This window comes from Salvelinus namaycush, chromosome 32 (assembly GCF_016432855.1).
Source record: "Salvelinus namaycush isolate Seneca chromosome 32, SaNama_1.0, whole genome shotgun sequence".
NCBI classification, from domain to species: Eukaryota; Metazoa; Chordata; class Actinopteri; order Salmoniformes; family Salmonidae; genus Salvelinus; species Salvelinus namaycush.
This window is the reverse complement of record NC_052338.1, coordinates 1,773,418-1,795,992: the sequence shown is the minus strand read 5'-3', so window position 1 is coordinate 1,795,992 and position 22,575 is coordinate 1,773,418. Positions and strand designations below refer to the sequence as shown.

At 42.2% G+C, this 22,575-nt stretch overlaps 1 protein-coding gene across 9 annotated transcripts in view; it reads left to right on the top strand.

Moving 5' to 3' along the window:
- The first annotated feature begins 200 nt into the window (after positions 1–200).
- The window catches only part of LOC120027537 (ubiquitin-associated protein 2-like), a 47,193-nt gene continuing 24,818 nt past the window's right edge, over positions 201–22,575 (top strand). For 4 of the 9 annotated variants that reach the window (XM_038972525.1, XM_038972524.1, XM_038972519.1 and 1 more), the window contains exons 1-11: positions 201–395; positions 6,865–6,996; positions 10,598–10,675; positions 13,982–14,092; positions 14,319–14,493; positions 14,746–14,841; positions 15,536–15,590; positions 17,082–17,126; positions 18,213–18,319; positions 19,870–19,932; positions 20,025–20,077. In XM_038972525.1, coding sequence (XP_038828453.1) covers positions 6,907–6,996; positions 10,598–10,675; positions 13,982–14,092; positions 14,319–14,493; positions 14,746–14,841; positions 15,536–15,590; positions 17,082–17,126; positions 18,213–18,319; positions 19,870–19,932; positions 20,025–20,077 — 873 coding nt within the window. In that variant the 5' untranslated portion in view covers positions 201–395; positions 6,865–6,906. The remainder of the gene's footprint in view (positions 396–6,864; positions 6,997–10,597; positions 10,676–13,981; positions 14,093–14,318; positions 14,494–14,745; positions 14,842–15,535; positions 15,591–17,081; positions 17,127–18,212; positions 18,320–19,869; positions 19,933–20,024; positions 20,078–22,575) is intronic. The other 5 variants (XM_038972526.1, XM_038972521.1, XM_038972527.1 and 2 more) reach the window with 3 other exon arrangements.

Here is a 22,575-nt window from a genome sequence, read left to right as displayed (position 1 = left end):
TTATAGTGGTCCTGCTAAACATCCAGCCACTCTGATAAATCTGACAATCTAGGATAGGAAATCACTATAAATATTCTAAAGTTTGTTTATTTATTTGATATACATTTTATATGCATTTTTTTAGAGATGGGTGATCACGTGTCGAGGGTCTAGTTACATTGAAGCGCCCTGTCAACCACGTGACGGAGCCATCTGCGGTGTCAAAGTGGAAAAGACACAGGTAAATGCCGAGTCTCTCGCTTATTGTCTGCGCGAGTCGGTTCGGCATAATTCCTCATAAGTGTATTATTTTTGGGATTTGAGGTTTCATTTCGTCGAAATCCGATTAGGAGGTCGACAGAGAGACCGCTTGGTCGGTTTTATAGCAGAATATCTGACATTCATCTGGGTTTCTGGTCAGTATCGCTTGTTATTTATTTTCTTTATTTTGGGCCTACGGGCCTACCTAGAGCCTCGGTGTCGTGTTTATATAAACAGACATCGGTAGCGTTCCCAACGGAGGCGCATTTACTGGTGCTGCATAGTACAACTTTATAGTGATTTGTGAGTTAGTTACCACGTTAATGTGCGGCCTATGCGTTTGTGGGCTCACTAATATGCCTTACTAGTAACCATGTTTGCCAGTTAGGCTAAAAGTGATGATTTGCAACAATCTAGCTAGCTATCTTCTCTTCGCCATGAGGTTGAGAAGAACGGAATCTCATCGACAACTTCGACCAGGCTGGATGGATGTTCCCTAAAAATGACTTCTTAGCTCGCTAACATTTGGACAATGTTATGTTTATGAAGCATATTATATTTATTGAAGGACCTGACGTTAGTTAGTTAATGGTTGTGGTGAAATAATATTCATGGAGTTTATGTAACGTTATGTAGCTTAGCTAGAGACAAATCGCTTGCTATCGTTAGCTAAATAAAACCATGTTGTGGATGTCAAATCCAGAGCGATGTGTGTATTGCATCGTTCGCTAGTGGACGCCATTACAATCTGCTAAATTAGTTCGCTAACAAGTTACCATAGTAGTTACAGTAGCTTGTTAGCTAGCCTCAGCTAACAAGCAACCATAGTAGCTACATTATCTTGTTAGTTAGCCTCCCAGCAAATGTGTGCCAAATAAATGTCATTTGCCAGATCATTATTAGCTAAAGTAGCTAACTAATGTTCGCTAACTCAAATTTCATTGGACCCTATTTGGATATACTAAACCTAACGTAAACTCACCCCATTCCGTACAAATGTGCGTAACCGCGACATTCAAACGAGGCTACTAAGAAAACTAATGGGACTGTGTTGACTTCAAAATCGGGGGTGTGAACTAGGTTTCTATTCATGCGTTGATCGACATGGTAATGGATCTATAGTATTGGAGAAAAGTTGAAAAAACTGACCCTCCGTTACATCTTGCGGTGTCATGTCGTAACGTACAGCATGCATAAAGCAACTATTTCTGTCTTACAATCTCTCTCCACCAGGTGTAGCACTTCTCTCATCGTTTAAAAACAAGAAATGGACAGTGACGGGGTACCTAGTCATTTTTTTCGTCGTCATTGCATGCGATCATCATTCTCAAAGCCGCTGTTTACTTCTAAGATAACTTTAGCACTGCCCTAAAAACCCGAATCAAATTCGACACAAACCTTCAAATAGGTATGTAATGACACATTATATAAACTCTTCACAGTGTTTTATTTACATTTTAGAGGTGATCAGTTGGACAGATCGAGTGAAAAAAAGCAATTTTCCCACACGACATTTGTCCTTCTCACTACCACGCATTAGTTTCGCTTCCCCACCCGCCATTTTTACAAAGACCTGATATGGCTCATTGCCTGCTTGAATTATGCAGAAACGGGCAGTGTTTAGGTCATGTAATCGATTTTGTTGGAAAGGGGAGAAATTGTGCTTAAAATGGTATTGACATTACAGTTGATCTGGAAGTATTACGTTTTTGGGGCGCTAAAATAAGGACAATTGTACGGACCAAGGCGATGTACGAGTTTACGTTACCTAGCTAGGTATATAATTTTAGTTGGCCAATTAGCTAGCTAGGACCATTGTTTAAAATTAGGTAACGCTAGCCTAGTTAACCATCTCTTTGGGTAGGTCGTTACAACAGCCACAGTCAGAAACCCCGCCTATTTCTACAAAAACTCGAATTAAAATAGATACGCGAGGTATCGCTTAACATAACCACTAGCTACAAATGAAATGGCATTATGAACTGTACAACTGGTGACTGAGGTCAGCATGCATGCGCCTGCCCTGCCAAAAGGAGTCGCTAGAGCGCGATGGGACAAGGATATCCCGGCTGGCCAAACCCTCCCCTACTCGGACGACACTGAGCCAATTGTGCGCCGGCTCATGGGTCTCCAGATCGCAGCCGGCTGCAACAGCCTGGGATCAAACCCGGGTCTGTAGTGACGCCTCTAGCAGTGCCTTAGACCGTTGCGCCACTCGGGAGGCGGGTGTGATCATTCTACAGTGGTCCCTGCAGCGTACGCTCAAACCGGTGTGATTAGAAGACTTATTTAGAACGTCCAGTTTTGATTGACGCAACGGTCAGCATTTGAGCTGGCCACACTGTTTTTACACATATTCCTTACGAAGTTATATCCTGAATGTGACCAGTTTATTTTTGAATGCAATGTTTAGACATTCTCAGAAGTAGTGACAGCATACACAATCATCCAAACCGGAAAATGTAGGCTACATTTGTCCTAGATCAAACTGAGGAAAGATTCACGTAACACAAGCGGTCATATTTAGATAACTCTCGGCTGACAGAAACCACAATATGAATTAGCTAATAGCACTAACTGTTTATAATTAATCACATTGCAGGTGAGCTTACCATTGATCAATATTGTTGAGTAAAAAACTTTCTAGAAATCTAAATTAATCAGACTTTAGATGTTTGTTTTTTCGTGTTAACCAAAGATAAGAGGAGACAAGATGAGTTTGGTCTGTTTGCAGTATGCATGTTTTTAGGGGGTGTGTCGTCTACGATCATTCACTTAACTTCATTCCCTTCCGGGAGTTTACTCATAACATCGTTGGTCTGACAGACGTTTACGTGACACCCAGAATGCATTGTATAATGTCAACAAACATGGCATAGCTGGCAAATAGCTTAGCATTAGCTCATTATTATCAGTACAACGTTCAAATAAGTATTTTACAAACATCATAGGTGTCCGTTTACAATCTGTGCAATAATCGGAATGCATTATTTGTCACGAGTACTTGAAAACGTGAATTAAACTGAAAATACATAATGCTCCATACATGCGTACATGCATACATACGGAAAGTATTCAGATTCCTTGACTTTTTCCACATTTTGTTACATTACAGTCGTATTCTAAAAAAATAAATCCCCCTCAATCTACACACACTAATGACAAAGCAAAAAAGGTTGTTAGAATCCTTAGCAAATTTATATCACATTTTGTTTTCAGACCCTTTTTACTCTGTACTTTGTTTAAGCACCTTTGGCAGCGATTACAGCCTCGAGTCTTCTTGGGTGTTACGATACAAGCTTGGCACACCTGTATTTGGGGAGTTTCTCCAATTCTTCTCCGCAGATCTTCTCGAGCTCTGTCAGGTTGGATGGAGAGCGTTGCTGCACAGCTATTTTCAGGTCTATCCAGATGTTCGATTGGGTTCAAGTCCGGGCTCTGGCTGGACCACTCAATGCCATTGACTTGTCCCGAAGGCACTCCTGCGTTGTCTTGGCTGTATGCTTAGGGTTGTTGTCCTGTTGGAAGGTGAACCTTTGCCCCAGTTTGAGGTCTTGAGTGCTCTGGAGCTGGTTTTCATCAAGGTTCTCTCTGTAATTTCCTCTGTTCATCTTTTCCTTGATCCTGACTAGTCTCCCAGTCCTTGCCGCTGAAAAACATCCCCACAGCATGATGCTGCCACAACCGTGCTTCACCGTAGAGATGGTGCTAGGTTTCCTTCAGACGTGACACTGGGCATTTAGGCAAAATAGTTCAATCTTGGTTTCATCAGACCAGAGAATCTTGTTTTCTTTTGGTGCCTTTGGGCAAACTCCAAGAGGACGGTCATGTGCCTTTTTAACTGAGTGGCTTCTGTATGACCACTCTACCATAAAGGCCTGATTGGTGGAGTGCTGCGGAGATGGGTTGTCCTTCCGGTAGATTCTCCCATCTCCACAGAGGAACTCTGGAGCTCTGTCAGTTACCTTCGGGTTCTTGTTCACCTCCCTGGCCAAAGTTCTTCTCCCCCATTGCTCAGTTGATTCCAAAATGGCGTAGCAGTGCAGACGTTGTTTGTCGGTCTCACGTGTACATGTTGTATTGTCTTTTTTGTATATATTTCAATATATGTTCAATCTCTTAACATTTTTTAATTAAATATACCTTCCGGCAACCCGCCTCACCCAATATGATACGGATCTGCTATTTTTAGACCTTATAGCCAGAACCGCCATCAGAAGCTAGCCATCAGAAGCTAACCAGCTAATTATCTACTAGCTATTTAGTCATTGTTAGCCACTGGTAGCGGCCTTTACCTTTAGCACAGATACCAGCCGCTTTTAGCCTGGATAATGCTTGCCAACCTGCCTGTCTGCTCAGCACGTCAACCCTGAGCATATCCTAATGTTTTTCTCCACTACAACACCGGATTCCTGCCCTAAGCTTTGGATCATTACTCCAGATCATCACAGCTAGCTAGCTGCCACCGAGTGGCCCAGCCCGAAGCTAGCCTTGAGCCAGGCCCATCTCCCGGCCTGCTCAGTGGACCGTATGATCACTCGGCTACACAGCAGATGCCTCCCGGACTCTTCACTAACACGACTAGAATCCACTATTATTTACAAAATAGCTTCCAACACTACTCAGAACGCATCCAATTTGCTATCACGGTGCCATCCAATTTGTCATCAAAGCCCCATATACCACCCACCACTGCGACCTGTATGTTCTCGTCAGCTGGCCCTCGCTACATATTCGTCGCCAGACCCACTGGCTCCAGGTCATTTATCAGTCTTTGCTAGGTAATGCTCCGCCTTATCTCAGCTCACTTGTCACCATAACAACACTCACCCTTGGCATGTGCTCCAGCAGGTATATCTCACTGGTCATGCCCAAAGCTAACACCTCCTTTGGCCGCCTTTCCTTCCATTTCTCTGTTGCCAATGACTGGAACGAATTGCAAAAATCGCTGAAGTTGGAGACTTGTATCGCCCTCACTAACTTTAAGCATCGGCTATCTGAGCAGCTTACCGATCGCTGCAGCTGTACACAGCCCATTTGTAAATGGCCCATCCAGCTACCTACCTCATCCCCATATTGTTTATATATACTTTTTTGCACACCAGTATTTCTACTTGCACATCATCTGCACATCTATCACTCCATTCTTAATTTTCTAAATTGTAATTACTTCGCTACTATGGCCTATTTATTGCCTTACCACCGCACGCCATTTGCACACTGTATATAGACTTTCTATTGTTATTGACTGTACGTGTGTTTATTCCATGTGTAACTCTGTTGTTTGTGTCGCACTGCTTTCCTTTCTTGGCCAGGTTGCAGTTGTAAATGAGAACTTGTTCTCAACTGGCCTACCTGGTGAAATAAAAAAACAAATCTTCAGCTGGGTGGCCAGCTCTAGGAAGAGCCTTGGTAGTTCCAAACTTCTTCCATTTAAAAATGGAGGCCACTGTGTTGGGGACTGCAGAAATTGCTGCAGATAATTTGTACCCTTACCCAGATCTGTGCCTCAACACTACTCTCAGAGCTCTACGGACAATTCTTTTGACCTTGTGGCTTGGTTTTTGCTCTGAAATGTACTGTCAATTGTGGGACCTTATATAGACAGGTGTGTACCTTTCCAAATCATGTCCAAACAGGTGGACGCCAATCAAGTTCTAGAAGCATCTCAAGGATGATTAATGAAAAAAGGATGCGCCTGAGCTCAATTTCAAGTTTCATAGCAAGGGTCTTAATACTTATGTACATTTTCTTCATTTGTTTTTATACATTTGCAAACATTTCTTAACCTGTTTTCACTTTGTCATTATGGAGTATTGTGTAGATGAGAATTCTAAAATAAATTTTACACCTAAGGCTGTAATGTAACAAAATGTGGAGGAAGGGGTCTGAATACTTTTTAAATGCACTGTGTGTGTGTGTGTGTGTATACAGGGGGAATTTGTAAAAGAGATCTAGGTCTTGGTCTTCCTTGTTAAAGTAATTGACGCAGGAGTGTAAAAATGCATCTGATGCACTTACCTGTTCTACGAGTGGTCTGAGGCAGGCATTTAGATTACAAGCATTTTTCAAGTGCATTGTTAATTATTATGGTTTTGGGAAACCAGTGTATTTAACGATGCTCCTAAGAACGTTTTAACGATGAACTTAAGCTTTTGGGATCCGGGCCCTTGGCCTTTACGATATTACTATCTATGCTCTATTCCCAGTTCTGGGGTTAAACTCCATGTTTTTTTGGGGGTGTACTGTTTTTCTAGCTAGTACATTTGCTCCCTCACATCATGTGAAATATGTGCATTAACAATTGCTATTGAAAATCAAAATATTTCTTCATTGTTACCAGGCCACACTCATTTATAGGTTATTTAAGCCACTGATTCTCAGGAACTGCGAAACTGTCATAAGCAGTCTTACCAACTAGTTTTTATAACTAACCCTGGTCGTACTTTACAATATTCATTCTGTAATCAGTGAATAATTTACACTTAAATCCGTGGTGATGTTCCCAAACCCTACCTTACTAATTTGTTTCACTGAACCACCAAAAATGCATGGTTTCAGTGTCAGTTGGATTTTCCAAATGGTAATTTGACGTTGAACCTCTCTCCCAACTTTCTTTCTCAGGTGTTATTCCTTTGTAAATACTGTTATTTGTATATACTGTAAATGATGACGTCGGTGGGCGGAAACCGAGCCTGCGGCAGTTGGGAGCAGCAGACGCAGACAGGCCAGACACAGCACAAGCCGAGACCTCAGGTTGGTACCTCGCCCTCGACCCTTCTGCCCACACAGGATGTCATGCACTTAGTTACCACGCACATTGACCCAACAGCTGATTCTTTGTTTCCAGGGCCTAAAGTGAACTCTTTGGTCCACCAGCCACTGTGGCAAGTAGATGGAGAAATCTACCAGCCACTCCTATTTTTATTTATTTGATATATTTACTTATGTTTGTTTTTACAAAAGCATGCTTATTTTTTCTATTAAAAAATATATATTAGTAGGAAGTAATGTGATATATTCCTCAATTTATTTAAATGTCACCCAAGTCTCTTAACTACATTATCAGATTTTAGTGGCAGACAATTTTTATCTGCCACTTTAAGGGCGGGAGGTTACCAAGTTAACAGTGCCACTCAAGTTATCAAGAGGAGGTGTGAGATTTTGGGTCTGACTAGTAGTAGACAGCATCTCTTCACTATCAGTTGAAGCAGCAGACTCAAACTAACATTAAAAATCAACCAACCTTGTCAACATAACAATGTAAATACTAGAGATGACTGTATTTAGTCGATTGGTCGATAGGCTGTTGGTCGACTGAATCTCTTTAGTCAAGCAGTCGCAATTTATTTTTCTTTTCATGGTGCACCTGTCTGATTCGCACCTGTCTCAGTGGACTAATTCATTGCGGAGGCCACGGGGATGGCACAGTCCATCACTTGAAGGCATGTGATAGTAAAATTGTATATGGTTATATTATGTAAAAAATAATGTTGCTACACTAATAAATAAACTAACACTATTTACAAAAGTATGTGGACACCCCTTAAAATTTGTGGATTCTGCTGTTTCAGCCACACCTGTTGAGTATGAAATCAAGCACACAGCCATGCAATCCTCAGACAACATTGACAGTAGAATAGCCTTACTGAAGAGCTCAGTGTGACTTTCAACGTGGTGCCGTCATAGGACGCCACCTTTCCAACAAGTGAGTTCATCAAATGTATGCTCTGCTAGAGCCCCTGTTATTTTGAAGTGGAAACATCCAGGAGCAACAACGGCTCAGCCGCAGCGTGGTGCCACACAAGCTCACAGAACGGGAGTGCTTAAGCATGTAGCGCGTAAAAAAATAATCTGTTCTTGGTTGCAACACTCACTACTCAGTTCCAAACTGCCTCTGGAAGCAACGTTGGCACGATAACTATTCGTCAGGAGCTTCATGAAGTGAGTTTTCATGAGCAGCCGCACTCATGTCTTTAATCACCATGCGCAATGCCAAGCGTTAGCTGGAGTGGTTTAAAGCTCGCCGCCTTTGGTCTCTGGATCAGTGGAAACGCGTTCTCTGGAGTGATGAATCATGCTTCACCCTCTGGCAGTCTGACGGATGAATCAGTTTGGTGGATGCCCGACTGGATAGTGCCAACTGTAAAGTTTGGTGGAGGAATAATGGTCTGGGGTTGTTTCATGGTTTGGGCCCAGTGAAGGGAAATATTCACGCTAAAGCATACAATGACATTCTAGGCAATTCTGTGCTTGAACTTTGTGGCAACAGTTTGGGGAAGGCCTTTTCCTGTTTCAGCATGACAATGCCTCCGTGCACAAAGTGAGGACCATACAGAAATGTTTTGTCGAGATTGGTGTGGAAAAACTTAACTGGCCTGCACAGAGCCCTGACCTCAACCCCATCGAACACCTTTTTGGGATGAATTGGAATTGCCGACTGAGCCTAATGCTAATGTTGCCTAATCGCCAAACATCAGTGCCTGACCTCACTAATGCTCTTGTGGCTGAATGGAAGCAAGTCCCCGCAGCAATGATCCAACATTTAGTGGAAAGCCTTCCCAGAGGAGTACAGGCTGTTATAGCAGCATAGGTGGGGACCAACTCCATATTAATGCCCATGATTTTGGAATGCGCAGGTGTCCACATACCTTTTGGTCATGTAATGTAGCTACAAATCATAACGTGCACACACTTGGTCATAATTTTTTCGGTGCACACCTATTTTTAGGTGCATATATGGGTAGAATTGTTGCACTGTAAAGCCTTAATTTTACTTGCAGATGAAGTATCATGCTCTCCCCCACCTCTGTAAAGAAATTAGACTACAACCAGCCACAGGTACCGGGAGGCAGGACAGACGGCAGACTGTCAAACCAGCATTGCTTCCCTGTCATCGCTCTCTTTGTGACTGACAGGGCGGCACCTGTCATATCAGTAGATCACTAGAAGATGCATATTGTGCATTCTAGCAGGAGAGGGCTCTGCAGACTTTTCTGATTAGTGCATTGAAAATAATCGACTAGTTAATTTAAGTGAAAAAAGTAGCTGACTGAAAATGAGTAGTCAACTGTTTAGCCGAAAGCTAGTGGAAAACACTTGAGTTCTGGATGATTTTATGTTGTCTGAATCACCCACCTGTGGAATTTTATGACGCTGAATCGTTACAGATTGCCATTTCTGATTGAGTCAACATTCAGCGTTTACCATAAATGCAGTGTCTACTTTTGACTGGTAGTGTGTGTGTGTGTGTGTGTGTTAAGTCCAAAAATGGATGTATTAACTAAAGATTGCCCCTTTTCAAGTCTATCAATAGTGTGCAAATTTGAGCATGTGTCCATTAGGCCTAAGGATTTTTCATATCACCATGATTTAGATTCAGCAATAAAATACTTTTATTCCATAGGCTCGGATTCTCACTATGCAGCTGTTGCAAGAGTGCATTTTTCACTGGCTGTCCACTGGTTTCAAAAACAATGTTTTATAGGCAGCTTAAAATTCTTGAATTCAACTATTTATTGTGTTGACATACACAATTAGATTTGTTAACAGCCATCCACAATCCGTAAGGTGCAAATAGCTGAATGAGAGAGCAGCAGTGTGTTTCACATCAATGCGCTATGTAGATATCAATACGTGATTTCCGTATCACCGTGGACTACACCACCGCTGTCATCCTTACCTCCAAGCGTAAGTTGAAAAGTCTTTGGATGCGGACAGCAGTCGCACTATTGGAAGACAGCTTATTCCTGCTCTTTTACCGCGATCCATCAAACCCATTTGTGTCATTATAGTGGTCTCTGACTTATGGTCAGACTCACTCAGGTGGAACAAACTTAAACGTGCGCCATTTTTTTCAATGCTAATTTGAATGTCATTAGGAAAACAAGTGTTTACATTTAAAAAAATATATAATAATTATGCACCCTTTCTCAATTTAAAAGTAATCCTCAAAGTTTTTCAATAGTATGATTACTATCTGATTACAATACTTTTGCTGGTAACTGATTAGTTACTGTTGCTTTTAATCCGTTACTCCCCACCCTGTACCTAACCAATACTTAATGGGTGGATAAATGCCTGTCATTTGTGGGGCGGCAGGTAGCCTAGTGGTTAGAGCGTTGGGCCAGTACCCGAAAGGTTGCTTGATCGAGTCTCCATGCTGACGGTAAAAATCTGTCGTTCTGCCCCTGAACAAGGCAGTTAACCCACTGTTCCCTGGTAGGCTGTCATTGTAAATAAGAATTTGTTCTTAACTGACTTTCCTAGGTAAATAAAAGTATTTGATGACATGAGACACTTTTTTAAAAGGCTTTGTGGTCACTCAGAAGTTGATGTTCCACCCTTCTCTACACAGGCCACTGCTGAGCAGATCCGACTCGCGCAGATGATTTCGGACCACAATGATGCTGATTTTGAAGAAAAAGTTAAGCAGGTGAGAGAGAACATGGCATCCCAGTGCCCTTTTAGACCCTTTTTGCTGCCTGAAGGGAGAACCGTTACATTAGTGTACATTCATAGAGATCTAGAAGTGTCCTAGCCTCTCTTGCCGCTTTTTCTCTGGTCTGGTAGCTAGAGCTTAAAGTATAATTGCGTAAAAAATATTCCATAACCCTTTGCACTTGTGGGAATTGGATAGGGCTAGATTGAAATGTTTCTTACTGAATAAATATGAAAAGCATACATTTCATACTGGAACTATTCCGACCACTTGACTTTCCACATTTTATGTTACAGGCTTATTCTAAAATTGAGATTTTTTTTTTTATTGAATTAGTCTACACACAATATTGAATTAGTCTACACACAATATCTACCCCATATTGACAAAGCGAAAACAGGTTTTTAGAAATGTTTGCAGATGTATTAAAAAAAAACATACCTTGTTTACATAAGTATTCACACCCTTAGCTATGATACTCGAAATTGAGCTTAGGTACATCCTGTTTCCATTGATCATCCTTGTTTCTACAACTTGATTGGTGTCCATCTGTGGTCAATTCAATTGCTTGGACATGATTTGTAAAGACACACACCTGTCTATATAAGGTTCCACAGTTGACAGTGCATGTCAGAGCACAAACCAAGCCATGAGGTCGAAGGAATTGTCCATTGAGTTCCGAGACAGAATTGTGTCAAGTCACAGATCTGGAGAAGGGTACCAAAGAAATTCTGCAGCGTTGAAGGTCTCCAAGAACACAGTGGCCTCCATCATTCTTAAATGGAAGACGTTTGGAACCACCAAGACTCTTCCTAGATCTGGCCGAACTGAGCAATCGGTGGAGAATGGCCTTGGTCAGGGATGTGACCAAGAACCCGATGGTCACTCTGACAGCTCCAGAGTACCTCTGTGGAGATGGTTGTTCTTCTGGAAGGTTCTCCCATTTCTGCAGCACTCCACCTTTTAGGCCTTTATGGCAGAGTGGCCAGACCGAAGCCACTCTTCAGTAAAAGGCACATGACTGCCCGCTTGGAGTTTGCCAAAAGGCACCTAAAGGACTCTCAGACAAGATTCTCTGGTCTGATGAAACCAAGATTGAACTCTTTGGCCTGAATGCCACGTGTCATGTCTGGTGTAAACCTGGCACCATCCTTGCGGTGAAGCATGGTGGCAGCAGCATCATGCTGTGGGGATGTTTTTCAGCGGCAGGGACTAGAAGACCAGTCAGGATCGAGGGAAAGATGAACGAAGCAAAGTACAGAAATCCTTGATGACCTAATCCAGAGCGCTCAGACTGGGCCTGTGGTTCACCTTCCAACAGGACAACAACCCTAAGCACACAGTCAAGACAACGCAGGAGTGGCTTCGGGACAAGTCTCTGAATGTCCTCAATGTCCCCAGCCAGAACCCGATCAAACATCTCTGGAGAGACCTGAATGCAGCTGTGCAGCAACCCTTCCCATCCAACCTGAGAGCTTGAGCGGATCTTTTTTTTTTTTTTTTTTTACCTTTATTTTACTAGGCAAGTCAGTTAAGAACAAATTCTTATTTTCAATGACGGCCTAGGAAGAGTGGGTTAACTGCCTTGTTCAGGGGCAGAACGACAGACTTGTACCTTGTCAGCTCGGGGATTCGATCTTGCAACCTTTCGGTTACTAGTCCAACGCTCTAACCAACCACTAGGCTACGCTGCCGCCCCTGCAGAGAAGAATGGGAGAAACTCACGAAATACAGGTGTGCCAAGCTTGTAGCGTCATACCCAAGAAGACTCGAGGCTAATCGCTGCCAAAGGTGCTTCAACAACGTAAAGGGTCTGAATGCTTATGTAAATGTTATTATTATTTTTTTTTTTTCAAAATATGAGCAAATTTTCGTGAAACTATTTTTGCTTTTATGGGGTATTGTGTGTAGATTGAGGGGGGGAAAACGATTGAATCCATTTTAGAATAATTCTGTAACCTAGCAAAATGTGGGAAAAGTGGTCTGAATACGTTCTGAAGGCACTGTATACATAAGCATGGTAGAAATTAAAAACAGTTTGAAGATTATGTGAAATTTATTCGACAAGTTGGACACAACAGGTTCACCTGACAAGACTTATTCCAAATATTAGTTTTATTTTGCATTTGTTAATAAAATCGTAATATGCTCTGGATACGTTCAGAAACATAGGGATATTCCTGGGGAATGTGGGTTAAGTGCAACGTAAGACAAATAAAATTAGTGGTTTGAATGAGGACTAACTGCTGTCTCAAGTTGGCCATACACCTCTCCTAAGTAATTACAAAACACTTATGACTCAATATATAAATGTTTAGCTCTCCTAGCTGTGCCGTTGAAACTAGACCATGCACTTGTAGTTTTGTTTGGGGGACAACCCTACATCCCAGCCAACACTATTACTACTTATACAATCCAAAAATGGCCCATTTTTAAAAAATCTATCTGGTTCAGGTGGGCATCATTTGAAGGGTTGTTCTATTGCCAGCATGACTTACTAAGTTATACAATAGTCTTTGGGTTTTAGGCTTTCACAGGTGTTTGACTTGCTTGTATGACATCAAAGTCGTATTTATTATAATCCTCAACATCTCATCTTTCAAAATACGTAGTCCTCTCAAATGTACCCCCAATTTTGTGATTTCCAATCGGTAATTAGTCTTGTACCATCGCTGCAGCTCCCGTACGGATTCAGGAGAGGTGAAGGTCGAGAGCCATGCGTTCTCCGAAACACGACCCTGCCAAGCCGCACTGCTTCTTTACACTAAGTTCGCTTAACCCAGAAGCCAGCCGCACCAATGTGTCGGAGGAATCACCATACAACTGGCGAAGTGTCAGCTTGCATGCACCCAGCCCACCACAAGGAGTCGCTGGAGTGCGATGGGACAAGATCATGCCGGCCAAACCCTCCCCTAACCCGGACGATGCTGGGCCAATTGTACATCGCCTCATGGGTCTCCTGCGACACGGCCCGGGATCGAACCCGACTCTGTAGTGATGCCTCAAGCACTGCTGTGCTACTCACGAGGCCAAATGTACAATAGTTGTCCATTTTAATGGGAGGGATGTTGGCAACTTGTTATTTGTGTGTGAGGTGTTAAAAGGGGTCAGTCAAAACCCATACAGCGCTATGAAGCGCAGATACTGCACTGACATTTTATATCATGTTACTTTACAGCCACTGTGTTCCAATTTTTAAGCGCTTATTAGTGCCCAAATATGCAGTTTTCAACACGTATGAGGGTAAAGGGCTACGTTGCAATATACTCATCGAAGTTTCTTATCCATTTCCCTGTCTAGCTGATTGACATTACAGGCAAGGACCAGGATGAGTCTATGATTGCACTGCATGACTGCAACGGGGATGTCAACAGAGCCATCAACGTGTTGCTGGAAGGTAGCCCAGATACTGTGAGTTTGGCCTTTTTGTCCGGGCTTAGTAGTTGGCGGAGGGAGTAAACCAAGTTACCCATCCAGCTCATTACAGGGAGAATCCTAACTTCCACTTAAAGTGGAAATTTCACTTTGGTGTGCATTCATGTCAGTGGGAGACTAAGTGAAAATTCCACTAAGTGGAAGTTAGGATTCTCCCGTAACATAATCAAACTGAACCCTGTCACCTCACCTCTCTCCTCAGGACTCTTGGGAGATGGTGGGGAAGAAGAAAGGAGTGTCCGGTCAGAAGGAGCCTGGCCATGCTGAGACCGGAGAGGAAGGAAAGGAGAACCGGGAGAGGGGAGCAGAGAGGGACGTGGCACGTCGTCGAGGTGGTGCCCCACGCAGGGGTAGAGGGGCTAGTAGGGGACGAGAGTGTGAGTAGAAATCACATGCCTTTGCTTTAGGGTCATGGGACGTGACAGTGGCATACAAATAGGCTCTTTGTAGCTTCTGCCCTTGTTATGGAGGGGACAGTGTGTGCTACAAACATTCTCTCCTTAGATTTCTGGAAGAAAAATTGCCATTGTAGCGACTGAACAGACATGTCTAACTTCAAACGTAATTTCTGACTCCACACAAGTCTGTTTTTCCTCACTACCTCTAATGCGCCCGCCATCTCCTCTCAGTCCGTGTACAGGAGAATGGTCTGGATGGAGGAAAGGCTGCTGGGATAGCAGGCAGGGGCACAGAGCGAGGCCACAGGGGGAGGGGCAGAGGAAGAGGTAAGTCCCTCGATCGTTGGCAAGAGCTGTTGGTTAGACTCCTGAAACAAGTTCCCAACACAAACTAAGGCTGATGCCCCCCTCCTAGTGTGTCAGATGTCATAGCATTCCAGTGCTCCGGATTAACCTTTTACCCTGGTGCTGCTAACTTTTTCAGTTGGTGGCACCAGTCCATGATTTTGTCAGGAATGCGCATGATTCAAGATATTTTGATGTGCACTCTGTTCTAGTGATTGTCAGAAATGTTGGGTTGACAATTAGGCGGTTACTGTCAAAATAGAGCTCCAAAATATTCACATTTTATTTTTTAATAGAGATGGCTTTGCATACATCTGTGCATTAATATCACATGGGCTAATTCAACTACCTGAGAAAGTAGAAACTCAAAACACATGAGTTAGATTGCCAACTCTAAATATAATACCTACTGCTAGGTAGTATTAATAATCTAACAGTAAACTTGAGGCCTATATGCACTCGATGTGAAGCTTGCACCAATTAGACCAATTAAATGTTTTACACTCAGCCAAGTCAAACGTTCGCTAAATGGTTGCATTCTAGAGCCATGCGTTCTCTGTAGTGCGCTCAATACCATTTTAATGTGCATTCAAGGCGGCAAATGTTCCTCAAGGGACAATGCATTTTTCTGTAGTATTTTTTGGGTCAGTGGTGTAACTTGTCTGTCCCTCTCTAGGGGGAGAACGGGAGCGAGGCAGGCGAGGGGGCCGCTTTTCTGCGCAGGGCATGGGGTAAGTGAACACCTGTGCTGCTCACAGAGGAAAATGTCTGTTCCATTTTGCCATGGTCACCAGAGAGCAGGACCTGGCCCATTTTAAGAATACACCTCGGCCAAATCAAGTTGAAATGGGCTGTACATAAACCCTTATGTAACTCAATCTGACCACCTCTGTACACTTTTGTCTATGGGATTTGCATTAAAGTCCGATATTGGTAGACCCCACACCATACATGTAACTCAACGGTTGGGCATTGAGATAGTTGCACATAGGGTTCTGCTCTCAGTGTCTCTGACATGGTGTGTTCTTGTTCCTTGTCTTTCCCTTTGGGTTGAATGGAGCACCGGTTTGTGTGTTTGTATTGTCTGTCTGTGTATGCATTGCCTCTTACCCAATCCTGGTCATTGAGCACCCTAGATGTCATATATACTATATATTTTTTATTGATTTGACGAGGATCACAGTGACGAGATTGTAAGCAGCCCTTTATACCGGCTTTGATAATGAGTAGTATCTAATTCACTCTACATTAGACATATTGCTATCTTGTATGTCACTTTGTATTTAATTATAATTAACACTTAGTTGGCTATATAATTCCTCCTAGGTGTTAGGGCTAGCATTAAGCCCCAGTGAGATGACAGTACTATTTCTAGGGTTGTCAAAGACCAGGCTTTGTGGGGTTTAGGTGAGTGGGCACTGCTAGTGTGGGCTCTTTCCCAGGGGTGCAGCAGGTTAAAACGCTTCCTCAAAGATGAACCTGCATGTTAATTTCATCCCTCTGCAATAATTAATGGTGATTTTTATGTCTGAAGCACCTGGTTTGTGGAACATAAGATTAACTGATCATAAAATGTGAAAATTGTGTTTTAATGGCTACTTCAACTGCATCAGTGCTTTCATTTTAACAAGTTGAAATTATCTTTTAATGTTATTCTACAGTGTTAATAGGGATACGTTAGAGGAGAGGGCCAATGCGTTGGCTGTACTTGTGCGTAAGTTTGGCTTGTTCTGATAGTGACTAACCTGGAGCGTGAGTGAGCCAGCGCCATAGGCTTACACAGACTGACAGCCAGGCAGTTTGTGTTGCGTTGTCCCCAACATGTCCCTCTTCGGGTGTGTTGCTTCCGCTGCTGCTCTTGTGGCCTTTGGGCGCCTGTGTTTGCATGAGTGTGTTCTGTTGGTTTTAACTGTGCTTCCTCTCCTGATCATAATGCAATTATTGTTACTTATGGAACACAGTCTTCAGTTTGAGTGTTTGTTTGGCAGCCATGTTTTCCCCTTTTTTTTATTCTACCCAACTACACCTATAGAAAGTGACACTGCCCCAACAATGCAGTGTTGACAGATGTGTGTTGCAGAAGTGTGAGTGTAGTGACTTGTCCATGCATGTGATTTTCCCTACATTCCTCTGTAAAATAATGAAGTCTAAAACCACACACTGCATCCCCATCTGTCCCCGTTGTGCTGCTTGTAATCGTTGCTGTTGTTTTTCCTCTAAAGCCAGATTGATAAGGGGCCCAGATATGATTTTTCAGGAGATGAGAGGTGAGTGCACCGCCACTGGTGTGTCAGTGTGTCAATCTTGCTATCTGTTGGGGGGATCATTCTGCCAAATGCCACGAGAGAGGGAAGGATGGAGCTAGACACACAGGGTATCAGGGCAGATGAAACCAATGTCGTGCACCCTGGTAACACGATATGGAATTAAATGACAGCTGTCTATTGAACATCGAGGGTAAACCTGTTCACACAAGCCCCATAAATCAAATGAACGTTTATTGGTCGCTTACACAGTTTGGCAGGTGTTATAGCAGTGCGTTGAAATGCTTATCTTAACAATTCTGTCAAATATCAATGTATGGGGGGGGGTGCAATAAATCAAGAACGGCAGGACGAATCCAATTAATAACCCAAATAGCACTGTAGCAGTATCAACATTGAATCTATACATCTCTACGCTGGGGAATGTACACAAGCTAAACTCAAATACAATCTACAGTAGTAGCTTATTCTAATGTTTCTATGTCGGGGATACGGTATTTAAATACTATTAAATGGGCGTGACCAGTGGTTCAATCGAGTCCCTCCCTGCCAATCTACAGCACCCCTGTTATCGTTGGTTCTCACTGGGAGCTAGTCAAACATGAATAGTCTGAATTCCAGTCAGATCCTGAAAATGGCTGAAGTCCATCTACTGTACTGCACTAGGTTGTACTGCACTGTACAACTTGTGTGCCTGAGCCTGAAAGAAGCAAGAGAACAGTTATTTTAAGGATGCGTGCTTTTCTATAATTGTCTCTGAAGCGTTGCTGTGAAATGATGGGTTGAAAGACGTTATGTTTTTTGCCATCGCACAGTGCCAGAGAAAGAGTTGAGGAAAAATAAGGCACTGCCTGGATTATTTTCCCATTCTTTGGTTGTACTCCTTCAGTATTTTTGAATCTGTCATCCTGAGATTTCTCAGATGAATGTTGTCTAACTGCTAAACATCAGATCACCTCAATCACTTCCTTGATCTCGCTGCCTACTTACTTCCTCCTTTACAGTATATCTCACCCCAGTCAAATATTCCAGTTGGTAGACGCATAGGAAGGGGTTGTGCTCAAAACCACGGCTTCTTCTCTTTTGTAGAACGTTCAACCCGGCGGACTACGCTGAGCCGACCCAGACAGAGGAGAGCTACAGCGGGGGAAGCACCTGGAACAACACGGGAAACCTGGAGCCAGAGGAAGGACCCAGTAAGGAACCCAGCTACTGCTCAGCCCCAGTCCAAATCCACCCAGCCTAGACACTTCATATATCTCTGCAAGATGGTGGAAAGTCCATCTAGTTTATCTAGAGCCAAAGGAAGGAACCATTAAGAAACCAAGCTAGTGCCGAGTCCAAAAACACAAAGGTTTAGGTGGAGGTGTGGTCTAGTTAGTAACTGCTAACTCTCCATGGGGTCTGACTTAATTTGCTCGTCTTGGGAATGATTTGAGGGGTATACTACGACGCAAGCTAGCTCTAACTCAGGGTTTTCTTAAGCTAGCCAGCTTCAGTTAGCTTAACATTCCAGCTCAGACTTCATCTGTACTACGACGGTGAATATTGCTCGTCCGCCTGCTGCTAACTCTAGCAGGCTTGTAATGGGCGTGCATGTGGCTAGTTGAACTCTTAATTGAGACCATTCTGGCTATGGTGTGAAATAGGCTTTTAGAAGTGTCGTCTTTATTTTATGACTTATCGTTAAGTCTTTGGTGTACTTATCAATGCAGAAGCACCTATTTCCCAACCCTATCGATAAAATCATTTTAGTTAAGTTTTACTGTGTGAAGTTTCAAGTGCATTCTATTACTAAATGTGTAATGTGATAGGTATTTTAATAGGGGTGCAACGGTTCTGTATGTATTGCGGTTTTAGGGTCACGTTTTGGTACAGCGTGAATTAAATGCCATTCACAATGTTCAGCTTTCAAAATTGTGAAGTTGTAAATACAAGTTGAATGCATTCATGATTTGAACTCGTTGAGAAACCATTTGGTGTCAAAGAAACTAAAAGTACAGCTATCATATGTGTAAACAAAAGAGTTAAAACACATTAATAGATGGTTATATATATTTTGTTGTATTAACTGCTAAAACTGATCTTTTTGTGGCCGTTTCCTTAGTAGGTGACTTCAGAGGTCACCATGTGGGAGAAGTGGATGATAGCCTAGTTTCCCACTAGTAATTACCAGTTTGAGGGCCGTTCAAGTGGATCTTTCTCATGTCATATGTGGTAAATTTCCACTTGGTTACTAACGCACCATGACACTGTCTCCTTAAGTGTCAGTTGCGCGCTTGTGACTCATAAAGGGGTGGATCTGTTTTTTTTGTATTCATTTGGTTTCACAGGCTGAACCGAAGTCCCCTTATCGAACTGTTTGGTACGAATACATGTACCGTTACACTATTTTCACATTATTTTTTAAACATTTGGGTAATAAAATATTTAATCAGTCTTTCTCAAATGAAGGGGATGATGACAAATTCTTAGCAAGTGGGAGGGAATCTGATTTCATTGCTCAACTCGCAGCTCACGCTTCATTCTAAATAAATGAAGTTAGTCTGCCCTGGAGCAAGTTAGTTAGTGAAGGATTCGTTGCCATAGAAATGTACTTGGCTTAAAGGTGAGCTATTTTCATGGTCCAGCTTATCCTGAGTTAAACTCAGTTGACCAAAGTTAACTCGCTAACACCTCAAACCCGGTACGTAGTATACCCCTCTGTAATCTTACATGTCTCACCTTTCACTTCTCCTTTTTGTAGGGATTGAGTACTCTGCAGGAGGAGAGGGGACAAATTACCAACCCAAGTTTGACTCTGCCCCTTGTAAGATTGAACCGCCATCCTTTCTTTTGTTTGACGCCTGGTTGGTTTGAAACCTATTACTCACAAATGTTTTCCCCTCTATATTCCTATAGGTGCCTGGAGGAGCGCGACAGAAGAGTGGGGTACTGAGGACTGGAATGAGGACGTGAGTACCTTTTCACTATGCCTATTTATTGATTTGGTGGTGTGCCTATTTGATGTACTCCGTATTTTGACAGATCTCATCTTTTGACCGTAAAAATGATGACAAATCACATTGTATGTTTCTGCATATAGCACCCTCAAAGTATTCATACACCTTGACTTTTTTACAGCCTGAATTCAAAATGGTTCAAAATCGATTTTTTTTTCTCACCCATCTACATACATTACCCTGTAATGACAAAGTGAAAACATGTTTTGAAAAAGAATTACAGATATCTCACTTACATAAGTATTCATCCCCCTGAGTCAATACTTGGTAGAACACCTTTGGCAGCAATTACAGCTGTGAGTCTTTCTGGGTAATTCTCTCTAAGAGCTTTCCACACCAGGATTGTGCAACATTTGCCCATTTTTATTATTTTTTAAATTCTTCAAGCTCTGTCAAATTGGTTGTTGATCATTGCTAGACAATCATGTTCAGGTCTTGCCGTAGATTTAAGTCCAAACTGTAACTCGCCCACTCAGGAACATTGACTGTCTTCTTGGTAAGCAACTCCAGTGTAGATTTAGCCTTGTGTTTTGAGGTTCTTGACCTACTGAGTAGTGAATTAATCTCCCAGTGCCTGGTGGAAAGCAGACTGAGACAGGATATCCTGTAGGTTTTTGCATGTGCTTAGCTCTATTTCTGTTTTTTATCCTGGGAAAAACTCACCTGTCCTTAATGATCACATGCATACCCATAACATGATGCATCCACTACACTCAATTAGGGCTGGGCGGTATACCGTATTTTACGATATACCGGTATTTATGCATGGACCGGTTTGGGTTTTTACTTTACCTTCTGTAACGGTATTTGAATGTTTGGTTTGTTAAATGTGATACGCCGTGTGTAATGTCCATTTTTTTTGTTTACTCCGCTACATCAGCATGTTTGTGCAACTATCTTCTAAATCAGAGGAATAGGCGTATCATGAATAAAGATTTAATGTAGCCAAAGATTATAGGATCCCCTAGGAAACACTGAACATCACTTTGGTTCCTACCCTCTCACAATAACTCGTCCATGGCATTTTCCTTCGTTTTCATGTCAAACACTGTATTCAAAGTGCCCACTATTTATATTCTAACTATAGAATTATAATACACATTCCATTTCCATGATTCCAAAAGTTAACCCACGTGTTTTGATCTAAATCGCAATTGCAACATTTGGTTAAAAATAAGGCCTAGTATTTTTGCCTGTATCGTGGCAGTGTGGAAATGATCGCAAATGGGTGCAGGAAATGCAGAAATTAATGGAAATGATTTTCGGTTGAAGTTGAATTGAACAGTATAAAACAATCTGAATGGAGAAAGGCCCATTGAAAAAATCAAATTTAGAACTTTTATTAATCAAAAACATGTCAAACTGTCAAAGAAAATGAATAATACCATATTTTAGCCATATCGCCCAGGTCTACACTCAAACTGCAATCCTCAATGAATTCATTAATTACCATAGTTTTAAACTGCCCTAGCGGCACCAAGGAATCAAGATGCAAGGAATTTTGTAGGTTAATCCAACAGTGGGGGGCACTAAAACTAAAGGAGGATCTACCTTAATTTTTTGAGACCATGGGGACCTCGAGTTAACCAGTCCTGTGAGTGGGTTTGGTAGCTCATTTTATACGTTAGCAACAACGTTGTCATTTGGAAGCTTGTATATTATGGCTTCGTAATCAAAAAGAGTAATGAATTGATTTACGGAACTTTAATGAGGACCAGCCAACCTTTTGATACAGGATGCAGTGGTGAGTATTAAAACTGTCACCAGGGATAAAACGAATAGTGCTATGGTAGACCACATCCATAGGTTTGCGTAGTGGGTGCTGAAATCTGGTAAATGGTGTCACCATAATCAATAACTGGCAGGAAAGCTGACTGTACAATCTGCTTCCTGCTATATAGGGAGAGGAAAGATCTACGTCTAAAAAAAGCCCACTTTTAAATATTAGCTTTTTAAGTAGCTCATCCGAATGTTTTTAAAACATTAAGTCTATCATTCCAAATGCCCAGATACTTGTAGGCGGGAACCCAATCAATGGCAGATCCATCCAATTAATAAATGTTTTCCATCTGAAACATTCTTGCGAGAACCAGAGAACATAATGTATTTAGTCTTATCCCCATTTACGTTAAACCAACCAGGGCTTTCTAAACTCGGCAACAACAAAAAAACGTCCCTTTTTTAGGACCCTGTCTTTCAAAGATAATTCGTAAAAATCCACAGATCTTCATTGTTAAGGGTTAAAACAGTTTCCCATGCTTGTTCAATGAACCATAAACAATTAATGAACATGCACCTGTGGAAAGGTCGTTAAGACTAACTTACAGACGGTAGGCAATTAAGGTCACAGTTATGAAAGCTTAGGACACTAAAGAGGCCTTTCTACTGACTCTGAAAAACACAAAGAGATGCCCAGGGTCCCTGCCCAGGGCAATAAATGGCAAAGTCCG